This window comes from Pipistrellus hanaki (assembly GCF_964339955.1).
Source record: "Pipistrellus hanaki genome assembly, chromosome: 17".
Taxonomy (NCBI): Eukaryota; Metazoa; Chordata; class Mammalia; order Chiroptera; family Vespertilionidae; genus Pipistrellus; species Pipistrellus hanaki.
The window spans coordinates 3,404,003-3,415,222 of record NC_140519.1 but is presented as its reverse complement, the minus strand read 5'-3'; the positions used below and the strand labels follow the sequence as shown (position 1 = coordinate 3,415,222).

The window sequence follows — 11,220 nt, the reverse complement described above, 5'->3', positions numbered from 1 at the left end:
TGCAAATGTTCTAATGAGCTCCTCGGCTCCCTCGTCACCCACCAGGTTCCGTCCCCGGTGCTGTCTCCCTGCCACAGGCTCCTAGCGGCAGGCTGCTTCCCGGCGGCACGGCCTTTGTGTTTTGTTCTTTTCTCCACGTTGACTTGTAGCCATGTGCTGGATCCATCCTCTCAAAGCAGTAGAGTATATATGGATTATGTACTGTTTCCTGATGCCTATTCTTATTTCCAGGGATACTGTTACTTAATAACACCCAACTATTGTGAATTAAATGTGAGGGGGTGAAAATTGCCAGACTATTACATTACTTAGCTGTGCTCATTGTCCGTTTTTACTTTTTTCTTTTATATTTTTAAATCTAAGGGAAAGGGATGAAGAAAATCAAGAAACGTCTTCATTTAAGTCAGCAAGAATGGAAATGTCTTGTTCTCTCCTGGAACACACACAGCCTGCCACGCCCTCGCTGTGGGCAAGCTGTAGACTGCCTGCCCCGCAGAGGGGGCCCGTGGGGAAGGAGCCAGGTGGCTTCCTCACACACACACAGTCCACGTCCTCTTTGAAAACTTCTGCCACTAAACCTCCTTCTGCAGAAAAACTCAGACCAGAAAAAAGGAAAATTGATGATTTAGCCGTAGAAAATGAAGTGCTGGAAGAGTTACTCAAGGACACAAAGCCAGAGCTAGACATGGAGGTGCCAGTGCCGGCACCAGAGGGAGCTGCCCACAGCAGAAAGGTGCCAAGGCTGGACATGGAAACAAATGGCTCTCCTAATGACCGAGCCATGCCAGAGTGTCCCACGCTGCCTGTAAGTAACATTTTTAATGAAAAATACTGCAAATAGAAACTTAGAATGTGAAACAATGCTTGTTTTCGATACTTGTATTGACAGTATCCGTTATGTTCCTTTAAAAAAATTGCTATCTTCAGCACCTGTATTAAGTATAAGAAGTTATGGTTGATAAAGTAGATGTTAAAAATACAGCAACTCTGACGGTATATAATAAATGTCAGCAAATAAAACTGTTATTCATGATTGTGGACATTTGGCCATGAATGTAAGTATGGGATATATCTTAATAGAGGAATGAAGACAGGAAGATAAAGAAAGTTAATGAAACAGAGTATCTACTAAATACATTTTTCCTTTACTTTTATTTAATTATTTTTCAATTTATCTTTATTGTTGAAAGTATTACAGATGTACCTTTTCCCCCCCAATTGACCCCCTCCACCTTGCGCCCACCCCTCCCACACTTCACCACACTATTGTCTGTGTCCATGGGCTATGCATCTACAATAATAATCTATAATAACAAAAGCGTAATATGCTAATTAGACTGGACGTCCTTCCAGACAAAGCCGCAGTGGCAGGGGCTGAGCCCTTAGTACTAATTGCATGCATCAGGCCTCTAGTATATGCATGAATTCCCCAGTTAATCTCTCCCACTCCCACCCCCATCCCCACCTTCCTTCTGAGATTTGTCTGTCTATTCCATTTGTCTGTCTATGTCTCTGGGTCTACTTTGTTCACATCAGTTCATTTTGTTCATTACATTCCACATGAGTGAGATCATGTGACACTCATTTTTCTGACTGACTTATTTCACTTAGTATAACACTCTCCAGGTCCATTCATGCTGTCTCAGAGGGTAAGAGATCTTTTTTTCTTTTTTTACTGCTGCATAGTATTCTATGGTGCAAATGTACCACAGCTTTTTTATCCACTCATCTACTGATGGGCACTTGGGCTGTTTCTAGATTTTAGCTATTGTAAATTGTGCTGCTTAATATATTCTTTCTGATCGGTGTTTTGGGATTCTTAGGATATATTTATAGAAATGGGATCAAATGAGTTACTCAAATCAGTTACTCATTTTTAATTTTTAATTTTAATTTTTTTGAGGAAACACCATATGTTTTCCATAATGGTTGCACCAGTCTGCATTCCCACCAGCAGTGCACTAGGGTTCCCTTTTCTCCATATCCTCACCAGCACTGGTCATTTGTTGATTTGTTGATGGTAACCATTCTGACTGGTGTGAGGTAATACCTCATTATCATTTTAATTTGCATCACTCTGATGATCAGTGAATTTGAGGATTTTTTCATATGTCTCTTGGCCATCTATATGTCCACTAAGTGTCTGTTTAGGTCCTTTGCCCATTTTTTAATTGGATTGTTTCTTTCTTTTGTTAAGTTGTATGAGTTCCTTATATATTTGAATATTAACCCTTTATCAGATGTATCATTGCCAAATATGTTCTGTAATGCAGTGGGCTCCCTTTTCATTTTGTTGATGGTCTCTTTTGCTGTATAGATGCTTTTTGTTTTGATGTAGTCCCATTTGTTTATCTTCTCCTTAGTTTCCTTTACCCTAGGAGAGTGGTTGGCAAAGTGTGGCTCTTGAGCCACATGTGGCTCTTTGGCCCCTTGAGTGTGGCTCTTCCACAAAATACCATGTGTGGGTGTGCACGTACAGTGCTATTGAAACTTCATGGCCCATGCACAGAAGTTGGTTTTCAGCCTGGGCAAGTCTATTTTGAAGAAGTGGCATTAGAACTCTGCCCTAGGAGGTATGTCCATAAACATATTGCTTTGAGAGATGTCTGAGATTTGACTGCCTATGGTTTCTCCTAAGATTTTTATGGTTCCCTGACTTACATTTAAGTCTTTTATCGATTTTGAGTTTATTCTTGTGTATGGTGTAAGTTGGTAATCTAGTTTCATATTTTTACATGTGTCTGCCTAATTTTCCCAACACCATTTATTGAAGAGTTTATCTAAACTCCATTGTTGCTCTTGCCTCCTCTGTCAAATATAAATTGAGGGTTATTGGTTGGGTTGATTTCTGGGGTCTCTGTTCTGTTCCATTGATCTATATGCCTGTTCTTATGTCAGTACCGGGCTGTTTTGAGTATAGTTGCTTTGTAGTATAATTTGAAATCTGGTATTGTGATTCCTTCAACCTCATTCTTTTTCAAGATTGCTGTAGCTCTTTGGGTGGTTGTTTTATTTTTTTAGATTCCATATAAATTTTTGGGATGTTCTAGATCTGTGCAGTATGCTGTTGGTGTTTAATAAGGATTGCATTGAATCTGTTGATTGCTTTGGTAGTATGGACATTTTAATGATGTTGTCCAGGTTGTCCAGCTGGTTGAAATATAGTTGTTCATAGTATTTTTTTTAATGATCCTTTTGTATTTCTGTGGAGACAGTTGTTACTTCTCGCCTTCGTTTCTGATTTTGTTTATTTGGGTCCTCTCTCTTTGTTTCTTGATGAATCTGGTTCATCAGTTTTGTTTATCTTTCGAAGAACCAGCTCTTGGTTTTATTGATCTTTTGTATTGTTACTTTATTTTAATTTTTTAGTCTCTATGTCACTATTTCCACTCCAATTATTCCCAGGTGTACATTCCCTACTTTAGGTATTTCTACTCTGGCCCCGGGAAGAGGAACAAAAGGGGCTGCCTATTTGGCTGCCATTTTATCAACTCTACATAAAATACGTATGATATCACTAGGAACTTCTTTTCCGTTTTGATCTTTAATGTTCTATTTTCATGCATGTTGATCATTGTCTTGCCTACTTTGGTCTAAGAAAAATCTCCATCTTCCTCCCTATTTTATGCCTCAGAAAGTAGACCAAGTGAGCTCATTAGGTGAGACCACAGACATCATGAAATCAAAGTTTAATATTCTCATCTTCCCTCTTCCCCCCACCCCTCAGGCCTGTTAGCTTTGGTCTCATTCATGGTCATCCCTCCATAAATGGCTACGGGGTGAGGACAGGACTTAGTAAAAGGATGAGGCGTAAGAGATTGGGAATGCAATGGTTATTGAGAACTGGTGTGTATCCAGCACGGTATAAATTATTGGCTACTATTGAAAGAAAAAAGTATATGTCTTATTTAGCCTATATATTGGCATCTTCCCATGAGGAAGAGAACCCTCATTGTGTACTTCTAAGTAGTGAGCTGCAGATGCCCTGTGTGGAGTACACTGCAGCTGCAAGAAGCACCTGGTGAGCTTCTTACTTTTTTATTATTTTTTAAAATATATTTTTATTGATTTCAAAGAGGAAGGGAAAGGGAGAGAGAGATGGAAACACCAATGATGACGAAGAATCAGATTGGCTGTTTCCCACATGCGCCCGCCCACTAGGGATTGAGCCCACAGCCCAGCAATATATGCCCACGACCAGAATCGAACCCGGGACCCTTCAGTTTGCAGGCTGAGGCTCTGTCCACTGAGCTAAACCAACCTGTGAGCTTTTATCTGTGGCTCCCAGACAAGAGCTTAGACCAGAGAGGCCCAGGAAACGTCCCCTCGCTGTAAGAGGTAGGGTTCCTCTGTGGTCTTAAAAACTCAAATAGTGGCTTAAGGAAGTCATGGCTGCTCCTTTCCTATAGAAGAAGCCAGAGAAGGCAACAGTGCTGCTTGGCAGTTCCCAGGAGTCTGCCTGCCTGCTCCGCAGTGTGGCCCCTGCCCCCATCATGGCTTTGTGCCTCTGAGGTTACAGACCCTCCTGCAGCCCAAAGCTATGTTCCAGGAGGAAGCCCGTGACAGACAGCAGAAGGCTTTCCAGCTTTTACAGGCTTTCCTCAGCAACCTCACTTGAAGCTTGGATTATTGGCCAGAATTTAGTCATGGCCTGTGCCACTCCCCATCCGTCCTTCGCTCCCAGTCCCCAAGAGACTCTGGGAGATGCTGTACACTTGTCACACCCTTATGAGGAAGGAGGAGGATGGACTCAGATGCCCTCTCACCGGATTGAGAGCTTCAGACCGAGGGGTCCGTTATTGTCAGAGTGAGGATTAGCTGTCCCTTCACCAGGAGGTTGATTGAGCCACGTGGTCACCGGTGGCGCAGGTGCCACACCGTGGTGAGCTCAATTAGCTTAATGTGGCCGGCAGTGCCACGCAAGAATGACGTCCTGGCCGAGTCCCCCGCGGCCGTCGATCTCCATGCAGACACGTGTCCTCTGCTTGCCTGTGAGTCCCGTCGTCATGCTAGCTCGCCTGTTCCAGAGCCTCTGAAAGTTAGGTCCCAGTTCTGTTCCTGTTGCCACCCCTCCTGTATTTATTTCTAATTTTTATATGTTTTTACTTTCATTCTCTGTTGTCCAATTACATGTCAATCTTCTTTTATTAATAGCCTTTCTTTTTTTAGTTCTCTCCCAGATTGATCCACTGCTCATAGTGGTCACAGCTGTGTCTGGCAGTGGCTGTGGTTTTAGTCAGAGAACTTTGGTCCATCCAGTGTGGCTGCTCATGAATCTCCCTAAATATCTGCTTGGACTGCACATTCTCCCAGGCTCCTATCACCAAGGGGAAGTGGGAGAGAGACAGAAAATGGGCATAGACCCCGTGATGCTGGGACCATTAGACAAGGCTTCTGTGCACCTGAAAAGATTCCATTTAAATGCCAAGGGTTAGCCCGGCTGGTGTGGCCCAGTGGTTGAGATCAGCACATGAACCAGGAGGTCAGGGTTCAATTCCCAGTCAGGGCACATGCCTGGGTTTTGGGTTCAATCCCCAGTAGGGGGCGTGCAGGAGGTAGTTATCAGTGATTCTCATCATTGATGTTTCTATCTCTCTCTCTCTCTCCCTTACTTCTCTCTGAAATCTAAAAACATATTTAAATGCTACAGTTTACATGCTATCAGGTTGTCAGGGGATATTATTTAATTTTGCTCTATAATTCTATGGCATGATTTTCTTGTCTTTATTTTACAACTTGAGAATTCATGACATTCTGAATAAAAATGCAGTACAACATAAATATGTGTATAGACTTTTGGAGAATGAATAGCAATTTGTGGCATATCTTTGGATATTTTAAAAGTTAAATCACTGTATTTTAACACTCTAATATTTTTAGTGAAAATCTTGTCACAAAACTATTTTTATTTTCAATGTGAGATAAGTTTTAAAACCTTTTTTATTTTGAGAGGAATGCTGATTCATTCCTGTTGTGAGGAATTGTATGGAGAGATCACATACCACTGCCCTGTCTCCGAGTGTAACGTCTGGCATGACTGCAGTTCGTCAGTCTTAACTCAGACAGTCTGTGGTCAAAACTAAGAGAATTTTTTATTCTCTTAGTTTTGTCATTTTTAAGAATTTAAAATGTCGGAAAGTACTTGAGGATACTCATGGAATTGCACTTAATATTTCTACTACAGAAGTAATATCAGAAAAAGTATTTCTTAATCCTTCCATGTAAAAGCTTTTTGCAGTTTTAAGAAGGCAAAAAATGTGATACTTCTCGTTGACATTGGATTCTTTAGTTATATTTCAGAAAGGCCTTTTCTAAGCTGTGTTGTGGTAGAACTGCTGTTTTCCTGTTTGGGGATTTAGATGTGGGCTGGAGCCTGTCTGTGAGGTTTTCTGTAAGCTCATGTAGAAAGCTGTGGGCGAGAGCCTCCTGCTTGGGGCTTATTCTAAATGGCCGCCCAAGTCTAGGCCTTAATCTCCATCTCCAGCCTCCATAGGATACCAACAGGAGGTGGCACCCACTGTCTGCACATGCCTCCCTCTCCTCTTCCCACCTCCTGGTGTAAATCACACTTTCCTCCTCTCCAGGGCCTGTCAGGGTTTGCAGAAAACTTGGCTTTCTCCATTGCCAGGGAAACCCAAGCCTCCTGCTCACTCCATAGCTGTAGCCATCTTGGTTGGGTTAATTTGCATACTTGCTCATGATTGGCTGGTGGGCATGACTTGTAGGTGTGGTGGAGGTATATTCAATTTGCATATTGCTCTTTTATTAGATAGGATATTATGACCATTTCTCATATAAATATATATTTTTGTTAATGCTCATCTGAGGATATTTTTTCCATTGATTATTTTTTTAAATATATTTTATTGATTTTTTTACAGAGAGGAGGAGAGAGGAATAGAGAGCTAGAAACGTCGATGAGAGAGATACATCGACCAGCTGCCTCTTGTACACCCCCTACCGGCGATGTGCCCGCAACCAACGTACATGCCCTTGACCGGAATCGAACCTGGGACCTTTCAGTCCGCAGACCAACGCTCTACCACTGAGCCAAACTGGTTTCAGCTCCATTGATTATTAGAGAAAGTGGAAGGGAAGGGGAGAGACAGAGAGAGAGAAATATCAATGTGAGAGAGACACATCAATTGGTTGCCTCCCACAGCACTCCAACAGTCCTCAGACCAACACTCCAACCACTGAGCTGGGGCCCACTTCTCATATTAAATGTCCCTTACATGCATAGCTTACCTGAACTTAGATTGCTTCCAGCTCTGCTCTTATGACTAACTCATACTACAGTAGATTTTCCACATATATGTGTATTCCTATTCCCATCTCATAGTTTCTATAGGAAAGGTACTTGAAAGTCAGAGTCAGGAGCATGAATATTGCTGAGGTTCTCAGAAATACCATTTTATAACTTCTTTGAACAATGTATATACTTTCATTTTCAGCAAGAAAATGAAATTGGGAAGAAATGTGAGATCAAGAAAGAATCACTGCCATCAACTAAAGAAGAGCCATCTGTGAGGAAACTTTATTTGCTTTCTCTAAAGATTTGACTTCTGTGGGACTATCTTCTCGTCATTTTTCTGTCAGTGCATATTCTCAGAATTGATTATCTTTCTGCATTTTGGTCTCAGAACTGTGCCTCCTCTAGAAAGGGTAGGTCATATTGTGACCATCCTATAGCCAACAGTGTGGCGATCCCCTGCCCTCTACTCCATAGATTGTGACCTCAAACGAGTCATTGTCACGTCTGTTTATCAAAGCACGTGACGCTTTAACAGGACTGTTGTTTCTATCACGTAGAATAAGGATGTGAAATTTTTCTAACCTGAAGCACACCAGCAAAGTATGAGGCCGTTGCTTTATTCCGGCTCCTGATTGCAATCTGTCACTCTCTGATGAACCTTTTTTCTTGTTGTTTCCCATTTTTCTTCTCTCCCAGTCTTTATCTTAGTCCTGTTAGCAACTTCCTTGTGAAAATATACAAAACAGTTTAAAAACTGAGACATGGCCCTAACTGGTTTGGCTCAGTGGGTAGAGTGTCGGCCTGTGGACCAAATGGTCCGGGTTCTATTCCGGTAAAGGGCACTGGCTTGGTGGCAGGTTCTTCCCCGGCCCAGAACCTGGTCAGGGGCGTGCTGGAAGCAACCAATTGATGTGTTTTTCTTTCACATCAATGTTTCCCTTTCTCTTTTTCTCTCTTTTCCACTCTCTCTAAAAATCAAGGGGAAAATATCCCCGGGTGAGGATTAACAACAAAAATAATACAAATGGAGACATGGGCCTGGGCAGCTGTGCCATGTGGATGTGTGGCTTTTAGTTAGGAACAGACGATGTGGAAAGTCTCAGTTGGCCAGTTGGTCAGGAGGGAGTCTCCAGGCTGGTTTTAGTAACTGTTAATCCCAAATGAAAAAGGGTCTTCATTTCAGAAGGTAGTGAGTCCAGAACTAATGATTTTTCTGAGGTGCCAAAAATAATAAAAAATAAAAATTACTGAAAATCCAAGAAAACTTGAATGTAATAGATAAGAACTTGTGGAGTGGATTGTACACTAATCTTGGAATATGGTTTTATTTGTTTTTATTTTTTAAATATATTTTTATTGATTTCAGAGAGGGGGAGAGACAGAGAAACATCAGTGATAAGAAAGAATCATTACTTGGCTGCCTCCTGCATGCCCCACACTGGGAATTGAACCTGCAACGCAGACATGTGCCTTGATGGGGAATCGAACCATGACCTCCTGGTTCATAGGTTGATGCTCAAGCACTGAGCCATGCTGGCTAGGTTAGAGTATGGTTTTAATGAGAAGCAAACAGTACTAAGATTTTTTGCCAAGAAAATATGTATAAGAAGATAAATTGTTTATTGAGATGATATTTATTAAAATAGGCTACTAAATTTGAAATACTAAGATTTAAAATACCATATGCCCTCTGTCATAGATTAGTGTGTTATAAATGTTTCTAGAGTTCTAGAGTGCTTGGATAAATACTTTACTGGTTTTGAAATAGATATGATTTGATTCCAAATACAAAGTTCTGATGCTAGAAAGAAACCTTTTTAACTGTTTATTCAGTATTTGGACTTTTAAAATTTAGATCCCTCAATGACAAATAATTTTCCTTTTCTTATTTCTTACCCATCCACTTACCCCGTATAAGAAGAATGACAAGCCCCAGAGCATTGATGAGATGCCTCTGAGGAAGGTGTTGCTGACGGAGTTCAGGTCCCTGGTGGTGAGTGGCTTTGCCTCCAGAAATGCCCCCAGTGTCAAGCGTGATCATGGTCCACTGAAGAATTTCAAGAAATTCAGAAAGGTACGTGTTCCTTCACTAAAAAACCACCAGAGGGCAGTGTGTCAAGTGGTTTTAGAACTACTAGTGATACTAACAAGTAGTCAAAGCAGCTCGAGTTGAAATCTGATGCTTTCTCCAGCCTAAGACAGTTAAGGCATGAACTGACAGTTAGTGCATGGAACACCTAAACCGAAACAAGCCTCACTGAGACTGGATTCCTCGTGATGCATTCCCTGTCCCCCTCGCCTCCCCTCCCCAGCGGTGTCTGGCTGCTGCCCAGTCCTCTCAGTTCTCATGCTGACCGGTGACTACCCGAAGGGATTCTGTAGCCCAGGACTTTATAAGGGTAGCAGGTTTGTGGAAAATTTTCTTACAGCAAATTCGGTAAGAAAATTACTGGGTAGGGGGGTGCAGCCTCAGGTCCCCCATCAAGCCCTGCCGGGCAGGGGGCGTGGCCTCATGTCTCCCAGCCCCTGCTCGAGGGCACAAGAGCGTGATGACCATTTGCATATTAGCTCTTTATTAAATAGGATGCATATGTAAAGTAAAATTATAAGTACACTAGAGGCCTGGTGCACAAATTCATGTACCAGTGGGGTCCCTCCACCTGACCTGTGGGATCAGGCTGAAACTGGCTCTCTGACATCCTCTGAGGGACCCTGGAATGCAGGAGGGTGCAGACCAGGCTGAGGGACCCCACCAGTGCATGATCGGGGCTAGGGAGGGATGTGGAAGGTTGGCCAGCCGGGGAGGGACCCCAGGAGAACTCCAGGGTGTGTCCAGTCCATCTCGCTCAGTCCCAATCCAATCGCTGGACCCAAGCAGTAAGCTAACCTACCGGTCAGAGTGTCTGCCCCCTGGTGGTCAGTGCACATCATAGCGAACAATTGAGTGGCCTTAGCATATCCTATCTAATAAAAGAGTGATATGCAAATTAACCATCACTCCGCTGTGCCCACAAGCCACGCCTACCAGCCAATCAGGACCAAGTATGCAAATTAACCCAACTAAGAGGGGTGCGGCCATGGAAAAAGGGAAGCTTGGGTTTCCCTGGCGATGGAGAAAGCCAAGCTTTCCACAAACGCTGACCATCCCAGGCCTCTGCTTAACACTACAAAGTTTCAATTATAGATGATAAATGAATCCCAACAGAAATGGCTGCCTCCATGGAGGGAGCAGAAGTGGCTCCACTCCAGGCTACAAAGTTTCAATTGTAGAAGGTAAATAAATTCCAGATACCAGGGCCTCCGCTTGGGTCCCAGGGGTCGTAGCCAGCCTGCAAACCACCACAGGCCCCTCACCCAAGCCTCCCCACCCCCCAAGGGAACCCCCATCCTGATCCTGGACACCCTCAGGGCAAACCAGCTGCCCCCAACCCATGCACCAGGCCTCTATCCTATCTAATAAAAGAGTAATATGCAGATGGACCATCACTCCAACATACAAGATGGCTGTCCCTATATGGTCAAAGATCCTGCCCCCATGTGGACACAAGATGCCATCACAAGATGGCCAGCAGAGGAGGGCAGTTGGGAGGGACCAGGCCTGCAGAGGAGGAAAGTTGATGGCAAACAGGCTGGCAGGGGAGCAGTTAGACATCAATCAGGCTGCCAAGGGAGTGGTTAGGGGGTGATCAGGCTGGCAGGCAGGAATGGTTAGGGGCAATCAGGAAGGCAGGCAGGCAAGCAGTTGGGAGCCAGCAGTCCTGGATTTACAACGGACAGTTGTACATCCCTTGAGGAGTCTCAGATTGGAGAGGGTGCAGGCTGGGCTGAGGGACACCCTCCCCTGCCCCATGCACGAATTTCATGCACCAGGCCTCTAGTCATTAGCATATTACACTTTGATTGGTTGAACGGACTATCGGACACTTAACATATTAGGCTTTTATTATATAGGACAGGGGTCCTCA

The 11,220-nt window shown here is 43.3% G+C and overlaps 1 protein-coding gene across 11 annotated transcripts in view; it reads left to right on the top strand.

Annotated features, from left to right (window-relative positions):
* NBN (nibrin) overlaps nucleotides 1–11,220 on the top strand; it is a 54,148-nt gene that overhangs the window by 18,483 nt on the left and 24,445 nt on the right. For 7 of the 11 annotated variants that reach the window (XR_014793218.1, XM_084864783.1, XM_084864776.1 and 4 more), the window contains exons 11-13: nucleotides 364–805; nucleotides 7,455–7,526; nucleotides 9,174–9,329. Coding sequence is in view for 10 of the 11 variants with exons in the window: in XM_084864783.1 (XP_084720909.1) it covers nucleotides 364–805; nucleotides 7,455–7,526; nucleotides 9,174–9,329 (670 nt within the window). In the remaining variant the exon portion in view is untranslated. The remainder of the gene's footprint in view (nucleotides 1–363; nucleotides 806–7,454; nucleotides 7,527–9,173; nucleotides 9,330–11,220) is intronic. The other 4 variants (XM_084864785.1, XM_084864779.1, XM_084864780.1 and 1 more) reach the window with 2 other exon arrangements.